The sequence below is a fragment of the Pseudorca crassidens genome, chromosome 15 (genome assembly GCF_039906515.1).
Source record: "Pseudorca crassidens isolate mPseCra1 chromosome 15, mPseCra1.hap1, whole genome shotgun sequence".
NCBI lineage: Eukaryota > Metazoa > Chordata > Mammalia > Artiodactyla > Delphinidae > Pseudorca > Pseudorca crassidens.
In genome coordinates this window covers 67,186,619-67,195,740 of record NC_090310.1, presented here as the reverse complement: position 1 = coordinate 67,195,740, position 9,122 = coordinate 67,186,619, and the positions used below count along the sequence as shown (strand labels likewise).

At 46.1% G+C, this 9,122-nt stretch overlaps 1 protein-coding gene across 2 annotated transcripts in view; it reads right to left on the bottom strand.

Annotated features, from left to right (window-relative positions):
* Positions 1 to 461: 461 nt before the first annotated feature.
* The window catches only part of RPN2 (ribophorin II), a 53,127-nt gene continuing 44,466 nt past the window's right edge, over positions 462 to 9,122 (bottom strand). The window contains exons 14-18 of one of the 2 annotated variants that reach the window (XM_067708074.1): positions 8,795 to 8,890; positions 6,923 to 6,998; positions 5,232 to 5,361; positions 3,665 to 3,712; positions 1,346 to 1,815 (exon numbers count right to left, since the gene is read on the bottom strand). In XM_067708074.1, the coding sequence (XP_067564175.1) occupies positions 1,761 to 1,815; positions 3,665 to 3,712; positions 5,232 to 5,361; positions 6,923 to 6,998; positions 8,795 to 8,890 (405 nt within the window). In that variant the 3' untranslated portion in view covers positions 1,346 to 1,760. Of the gene's footprint in view, positions 781 to 1,345; positions 1,816 to 3,664; positions 3,713 to 5,231; positions 5,362 to 6,922; positions 6,999 to 8,794; positions 8,891 to 9,122 lie in introns of those variants that run through there. The other variant, XM_067708075.1, reaches the window with a different exon arrangement.

The window sequence follows — 9,122 nt, the reverse complement described above, 5'->3', positions numbered from 1 at the left end:
GGGCATTCTTGAGATGCATGTGTCCCTCTAAGAACCTAAGATAGCTCATGGGCTCAGCCTTCTTTTAAGATAATCCCTTCCCTTCCCCACTGCACACCAAGACCAAACTTTCAAGGCAAAAGCAGGGGGGTCTTCAGATATCGACAGGACATAGTTGGTACCCAGTGCTGGAGAGGAAGAAAGGATGCTGGCTTTTCCAGGTAATCCTCAGCTCTGCTAAGAAAGAGGTGACAGGGGGCATGAGTCCGATCCCTGGTCGGGGAACTAAGCTCCCACATGCTATGCTATGCGGCAAAAAAAAAAAAAAAAAAGAAAGAAAGAAAGAGGTGAGAAGGACCAACGTAAAACGTCCTGGAGAAACACCCCGGCCACTGTGTCAAGCATACTTCCCAACGAAGGCCTCATGTTATGTGCCCTGGGAATCCAATCAGCCCCAAAGTACCGGAAGAAACTCTCAGGTCTTCATTCCTATTATTCTCTTTATTCCGTAACAGATTAATTACAGATTTCAACTTTTCAATGCAACATGTGGGTAAGTTAGAATATTCACAGCATCTTGCTAGGGCACCATGCCACAGAAACAGAGTATCTGGGCTCACAGGTACCTGCTCTGTGTTGGGGAAATAGAAAAACAAGCAAAACGATTTTGACTTTTTTCTTTTTAAATAAAGGGTTTTTTTCATTCCTCTTCTCAAACTATGAATTATTCTTGACTCCTTCTCTTGATATTCGCTTAAGCTTTCAGAATCTCCTTCTTTTTCCTGGAACTAATGTGCTGTTCTGAAAGAAAATGGAGACAAACACAAAATTATTGAATATTTCAATTCAGTGTTGCAGCTCCTAACTGGTGACAACAGAGAGACCAAGGTACTAGGAGATCCCATTTATAAGGGAACAATCATTCATCTATTTTTTTTCATTCATCTATTAATTCTATTTATTTATGCCCCATCTCATTTCACAAAAGAATATAAGATAGCTCGAACTGAAGCTGACAACATCTTAAATAAACAATGAAACACACCTGATGATACCTAAGTAAGTGTGGTATGTGAAAACACAAGATGAGGTAATTCCAGGCACACCTCTCACAGTACAAGGCCAAAAAGACACTGTACATTTCAACTAGATGAATAGAAGAACGCTCGTCTTCAATTTCCCGGACTCCAGGTCTGCCAAACAACACATGCCCTCACGTAGCTTGGAAGATGACATTCTGACCTTTCGGTACAGAAATCTGCACCATATTCCTATCGTGTGGTCATGTTCTTGTCAGTGATCAGACTCGATGTCTAAACTTAAGAAAGAATGATTCTCAGAAACTGGACTCAGCTCACAGAAAAAGTTTGAGGGGATAAACACTAACTCTCTTTATTCCTTCTTTCTCCACAGCTGCCCCCCCTAGACTCCAGGAAGTGACGGGGAAACACAAGAAGGGAAGTGACTGTCTGGACAGACACTGTGCAGCCAGAGGATGACAGCACCAAGTAAGTGATTCAGATGGTTCTGGTGAGCAGAAGCAAGGTGCTCACACACAGGCCGTCCTCAGCAGGCAGCTGTCCCCAGTGGTGAGGGCTGATGTGATGACAAGGCGGTCTTGCAGAATGGCAGGCTCCAAACCAATTAATCAACAGTTCCAAGGGGCACGCATGCACAGGCATGGAACTCATCCTGAGGGCCAAAGTGAGTGCCCCTAATTCTCTGCCAGCGTTCAGAGGTTCCCAGGTGTGTGTTCCAGGAATTCCCTGGCGGTCCAGTAGTTAGGACTCCGAGCTTCCACTGCAGGGGGCACAGGTTCGATCCCTGGTCGGGGAACTAAGATCCCACAAGCCACGTGGGGCGGCCAAAAAAGAAAAAAAAAGTATGTGTGTTTCGAAACGTTCATGCAGAGAGGACAGCGTTAATTATGAAATAAGAACAGCAGAAAGGGTGGTGACCCACAAGCCTCCATCTTAGCTAAGAAATTAGCCCTCTGTTACGCCTGATCAAATCAATACCTGTTCTCAGATCAAAAACACTTGGCTACTAGGGACTTTCCTCTAAAAGACAAGGTCCCAACCTCAGGAAGTCCCAAATGTCCAAATGATCAAGTGACTTTCCTCTTTCTCAAGCAGTATGGTTTGGGGGTAGCGGGGGGGCAGACTATCTAAAAATCAAGAAAAACAAAACGAATCCAGTTAGTTTTAAAGAATTAAAGAGCTCAATACTTAGCAGAAAGGACTAGTTCTGAAAACAAATCTCAGCGAGAGCAACTGTAATTCAGGACAAAACCAAATGGATAAGGCTAAGGAATGGCGGGTGGGGAGAAGGGACAGACCACAAAGAGACATAGGAGCTCACTGGAGTGTGGAAATAAGTTTGTACCTTGGCTGAGGTAGTGTCTACTACATCTTTCAAGATTCACAGAATTGTACACTAACAAGGGTGAATTTTACTGTATATGAATTAATCCTGAAAAAACAAAACCAAAACAAATGTAGTCGCTTTCTGAGCAAGTCGTCTCTGAGCAAGCCTGTGTTGAGAACTAGATGTTCCAGCTTATGTTCACACATCAGTGAAAAAGGCTCTACATTCTATGCTTTTGTTGATTTCTCCTATTTTCAGAGGAGTGAAAATTAGACGGCTTTGTTGCTTTGGCAGGGAAAGCCATTTCCATGGCAAAGGACGAGCGGGAACATGACTTGAAAACTCAAATACCTCCCTCCTCTTTGTTGGTCTAGTACAGGGGTCAACAAACTGTGCCCCACGGGCCAGATGCAGCCCACCACCTGCTTCTGTAAACAAAGTTTCATTGGAACATGGCCATGCGGGTTTGTTTACGTGGTCACATTATAGTGGCAGAGTTGAGTAGTTGTAACAGAGACCGTATGGCCTGCAAAGCCTAAGTACTATCTGGCTCTTTCTAGAAAACTTCTGCCAATCCTTGGTCTAAAGGAGCTGATCAGTGAAGCATCAGACACTCTCTTCTCCTTCCCTCCCTTCACCTTCCTCCATTCCCATCCTCATCCTAGGACTGACACAATGGAGAACGGGTGATATTTCACTTGACATTTTAGTCACACAGGGAGCTGCCCTGAACCATATATCCTGAGCTCTAGGAACCTGGGTTTTGATGATGCTGGCTTTGATATGTGGCCATCAGTCTTCAAAATTTAGCGTCTCACCAAACCACACTGTTTGGCCCAATCAGAGGTTAATATTACAAAAAGGCCTAGAACAGTGACAAGGTGTGCCAGGATTTGCCATGGGACCATCATTTAATGAATTTAGATGTCCTGAATGGGGGGGGGTGTCCCCTTTCAAGAAGTCCAAGGTTGAATCTGTCTATCCTCAACTCTGTTCTCCTCTGAACACAGAGAGGGGCTGTGTCTATAAAGTACCCCGTGGGACACACGGGAGGATGGAGCCTTACAGTCGAAGCCAGGTCAGAGCTGCTCTGCTGCAGTTACCATCAGCTGGGCTAACTCAGGGGGCTTTGGCTTTTGCCCTGGTCCAGTTACAGCTTGGTCCAGGAAGTGGGGAAATGGCCTCAGAATTCAGCTTCAGCTTAGGGAGGGATGGGGAGGAACAAGTGTGCTGAAAATCAGATAAATAACTGACATGCATGAGGTGGGCAAGATGGAAAGGGGCCCTGCTCCTGGGATGAGTCGCCCTTCATCTTTACCGTAGTGTCCTATATTTTGCCAATCTACTGCTCTGCTCTGCAGCGATCCTGCCAAAGGAAAGAGGGTTTGAGAGTCAAGAAAGGACAGTAAGAAGAGAAATAAGCTGAGGAAAGAAATGGCAAACACCCGACCAGAGCTTCTGTTAGAGTCATCGTTTTCCCCAGGGGCAGAGCTTGCTCTAGGACTCAGGAAGACAGCAACAGAGTGGGCTGTGACTTTCTATATAGAATGGCGGGTGGGATGAGAACCATGGTCTTCCTCCCCAGAAAGTGTACACAATGTTAGCCTTCCAGACTAGGAACTCCCGCTGAGCAGGACCTAAATCAAACGGTTTCCACTCCCGTCTCTCCTTAATCTTGTTCATCTTGTGTGGGCAACTTCCAGAAAAGAGTGAACTCAGCAGAGGACAGCCTTTTGGCTCCCTGGGGCCTGGACGGGCTGCTCTGAGGGAACAGGGCTCTGCTCAGAGAAAACAGCTGAGTCCTGGCTCTTTCTCAGATGCAGTGCAGAGCCACCAAGTTCAGGCTGCTGGAGGGGCAGAGAAGTGAGCCAGTGGCCACTGCTGGTGCTAAGGGAAGCTCTAGCGGAATCTGGACGGCCACAGGCGGGGCAGGGAGCATGCTGGGGCCGGTATCCACGGTGAGGCACTCAGAGAGCTCTATGGAGTCTCAGGCAGGGAGGAGACGTGGGACTCTCCCGCCCATAACAGTCTCTGAGCAAGTCTCTCTCTGATCTGACCAACTTAACTGGCAGCCGCACGGGGGGGGCTAACACTATTGTGTTACATTCTTCCACCAAAAGTCCTGGAGAGGAGAAAGTAGGGCACGTCTGAAATTGTGAACTTCCAAAGGTGAAAGCAATTCTGACCTTTTCTTATTGACCTTTATGTGGCTGAAATCACCCAAGTTCTAATAAAGTTAAATCAATGAGAAATACCTACGTGACATTTAAATTTGCTTCTAAGCCAGGTTCTAAAGTCAAGCTGCCAGCAAGCTGCCATTGCGGGGGGACCTGACCATTTGTGTGAACCTAAGTTTGTCTGGTTCTTGGGGACGTGATGCGGGCCACTGAGCAGTGCTCCCTGCTGGGGGCCTCTGTAAAGCCCGACGTGGTTTCTGGGGGGAAGATCATGGACCTCATACTTAGGAGGAAGAGCTCCGGGAGGCTGTGGTGGTTACAGAAGAGTCCTCCTTGGGGGTGCGGGAGGAGGGCAGAAAAGGGTTTTCTGCGGCAGCAGAGGAGAAAACTGTTATACAGCCAGCACACTAACAACAACCTTCTGCCACCTGTCCTAACCCATTTTAATCTTCATAAAGCAATTATTTTCTTCTCTTGTTTCAATGTGCCGGGGCATAAACTGTTGTGGTTTTAACGTATTTAAAACTTATCACCAAGGCTCTTTTCTGATTTAAAAGGCTTCTGTATCAGGCTGGATTAAGGTGTCACACTGGCCCCTAAGGACATGAATCATTTTGCCACATACCGCTGTTCAAAGAGCTGGGTGGACAGAGCTGACAACAGTATTTCTAATCCCACTCTGGGTCCCTGGCCCGCCCCCAACCTTACCTCTTGATTGCCTGCTGGGCCAGCATGCGATTGCCAGCCAGAAACGTCACACTGCCCAAGATGGCCAGGTACTTCAGGGTCTGGAACATGTTGAGTTGCGTCCAGTAGACATACATGAGCCCCAGCATAGCTACGAGAACAGGTGTCATGATAGCCAATTAAGTCAAACAGTGACATTGCCCTGGGCAGAGGACAGTTAGAAGCCAGTAACTGCAGATCCTAAGAGGTCTGTATTTATAGACAGCATGTTTTATTCCCTTTATCTGATGCCAGAAAATAAACAGCTCAATATACTTGCTTCTCAGCCCTGGCTACCAAGAAATCCACAGGTAAAAACCAGATCTCAGCAACTTGGTTCCATATTCCAGCTCGCATCTTTGTTCTTTAACGCAGGTTTTGTTGTTGTTTGTTTTTTAAGTTATGTCATGTTATATTTGGGATTCAGTTGATTTTTTAAATTCTGGATGAAAGCCCATAGGATTAAAGAAATGAATCATTTTTCTTTTCATTAAAAAAATTTTTAGGGCTAATTTGCCACTGTGACTAGGAAGGAAGCAAGGAGGACAGAGGAGGAAGGTTTAGTCAATAGGGCTCAGGTCTGGGCACTGAGGACCCTGGGTTCTGGCCCAGGCTCTGCCCTTCACAGCCACTTAATTTCTCTGAGCCTAAATTCTCTCACCCATCAAACAAGGAGCATAATTCCTACCCTGGTCACCCCCATCAGGGTTGTGATGAGAATCAAATGAGGGAATGTACACAAAAAGCACTCTGGCAAAAAAAGTCATGGCTCTAAACAAATTTATATTCAGGTTTTGTTCTCAGCCTGACCTGGGAGGGCCATCACTCAAATTCAGTTAACTGGGCTGGAGAGAAAGGTCTTCCTGTCAATTCTGCCCAAAAGGATGACAGATGAACTACAGCAGGGGTTCTTAGCCCTTTCTGAGGTCATGGACCACTGTCAGACTTTTGATCAAAGTTACAGGCTCTCTCTTTCCCCAGGAAAACAGAGATACAAATTTGCCTAGAGTTTCAAGGGATTCGTCTGTGGACCCCTACAGAATCAGCACACTATGGACACAAAGAGGGTGACTCCTGAAAGAGTCAAAGAAATCAGAAAAGAATATTAATGTCTCAGTGAAATGCAAGGGTCACCAATTCAATAGTATCGAAAGTTTCTGAAACGCCTAACTGATTTGTGAATTTACTGTCTTGTAACAGTTAGGTCCTAAGTTTTCAAGAGAACAATGCAGGACAGCATGTCTGACTGTGGAAGGGACTGTTTTCTACTACAGTCCAGACACAGCCGCTAGCAAATGTGAAGATCAATACGTTGGGGGAAGATAACCGTTGGAAACTGCATTAATGCTGTTCACTCAGGAAGATGGCTCAATGTAAAGATACAATAAGTGAGTAATCTCTGGAAATGAACAGAGCTATTAAATGAAGGTAAAACGGCCTGCCAACGGCAGCCTAGTACAATGAAACCCAATATAATGACAGCTGTTCTAAGTTGATGGGCCAAACAGGTTTATCATCATATTAACTGTCGTAAAAGGCCACGAGGAAGAGGGAAATGTTATGCTATTAAGTCATTATAGTTAATAGGCTGTGGGTCTACTTAACAGGGCTTTTGCGTGGGCAGGCAAAATGTCAAAGGAGGTTAAATGGAATTAGCAGCCTGGGGCGCTTACCAGCATGTCCCAGGTGAAAGATAATCGTGCTAGGAGCAAAAGTGAAGTTGGAGACATTGGCACCAATCCGGATCCACTGAACGACGGGGAGAAATAAATTAAAAAGACATTAGAACTTGAAAGGGAGGCAACACATGCCATGCCAATGCTAATCCAATAAACAGCCCTAAGGGCTTAAAAGTTCATGCGTACCTGAAGAACAGGGAATTTTTCCAAGTGACGACCACCCTATTATAAGTCCTCAGAAAAAACTGTTCTCTTTTTTCTTTAGAAAGGCATTCCAACACCTGCTCTCAAATGCGCTTGGGTAACTCAAACCTGAACATCATTTTTAATGACAGCAAACTTTTCTATTTTAAAACAGGTGAAACCATGAGGCTGAAAGGTCAGAACCTGTATTTGTGATGAAGTAACTGGCACCCCTGCTAATTTCTCTAAGTATTGGTGAGATAAACCCACCAGCAGTTGGGAGGATGCACACGCTCTTGCTGTGGGTTCCATGCTTTTTGAAATTCTGATCACTCAAAAGAACAGGTGCCCATATCCTAGGTCTGGTTTCTGAAAGCTTGTGGCATGCCTTCCAGATTTAGATTGACCAATAATTCTTTTATTAAAATCAATGAATGAATTATGAACACAAGCAACTTTCCAAAAATAAGATCCAATGAGTTTTCCATACAGTTCTCAAAATTCTCTGAACTTTGAGGATTTACATCTATGTTTATAATTTTTTAAAAAGAGACAAGGGAGGGCTTCCCTGGTGGCGCAGTGGTTGAGAGTCCGCCGGCCGATGCAGGGGACGCGGGTTCGTGCCCCGGTCCGGGAGGATCCCACGTGCCGCGGAGCGGCTGGGCCCGTGAGCCATGGCCACTGAGCCTGTGCGTCCGGAGCCTGTGCTCCGCAATGGGAGAGGCCACAACAGTGAGAGGCCCACGTACCGCAAAAAAAAAAAAAAAAAAAAATTCAAACTGTACATTAAAGTATAAGAGGTAAAAATGTCCTTCTTCTATACTCCCTAAAAGGCCCCCTCCTTAGAGGCGACCAACACTAATAGATGATGCCTTTTTAAGGTTTTTAAACAAACAGCACTGTACTAAACATACTATCCTACCCCTTGCCTTCTTCACTCAATAGAACATCTTGGCAACCTCGTCATATCAGTTGACAAGTACATAAATCTATCCATTCGTTTTTTTTTTTTTTTGCGGTACGTGGACCTCTCACTGTCGTGGCCTCTCCCGTTGCGGAGCACAGGCTCCGGACGCACAGGCTCAGTGGCCATGGCTCACGGACCCAGCCGCTCCGCGGCATGTGGGATCTTCCCGGACCGGAGCACAAACCCGTGTCCCGTGCATTGGCAGGTGGACTCTCAACCACTGCGCCACCAGGGAAGCCCTATCCATTCTTTTAATGAGCTGCATATTATTCCATTGTATGGATGTACATAATTTATTTAACACTTGCTTTTATGAGGACTTTAGGTTGTTTATGGTTTTATGCTCCAAACAGTGCTGAAATGCACAGCCTCTGTACTCACTTTCTCTATAGCTATTAGCATCCGGTCTTGCTTTTTTCACACTTGACCTCATCTGAACGTTCCTACAGAGCATCCCCGTCTATACACTTTTACCATTTTTAACGGCTACTGGGTACTTTCTCATGCCCCTTGATAATGGATCAGTTTTTCTGGCTGCTCCCCCATAATGGGGAATTTTAGTTATTCTAAAATTTTTTGACCATCGGTTTGGGTCACAGCTGCTGGACCCCTCTGGAGCTGTGCTGAGGCCAGAGCACAAAGCCTCCTTTGGAACAGCTACATCTGCTGAGTCTGGCGCCAGACACACGCTGCCCATGCTAATTACAGCTACTCACCAGAGCAAAGAGCAGGAGCAAGGGCGAGAGGATCAGGGCGGTGAATGTATTGGACACCACCGTGGGGGGCCTCTTCTCCGGCTCGCGGAACAGGTGCTGCCAAAAGAAGACAGGCCAGGAATATTTTAAAACGTGCTCTTCCCAGCGGGGGCTGCCATGTATATGTACTAGGAACCAAACGCCAATGACAGTCAAGAAGAGGAAATGCCTCCCAGAGGCTGAAACTTCCTGGCCGTGAGTGGCCACTTAGCCTTTCGCCTCTTCTCAACAGGGGCTTCTGCTTCCAGAGGCCTGCTTCCAAAGACACTACACCAGTTCACTACTCCTG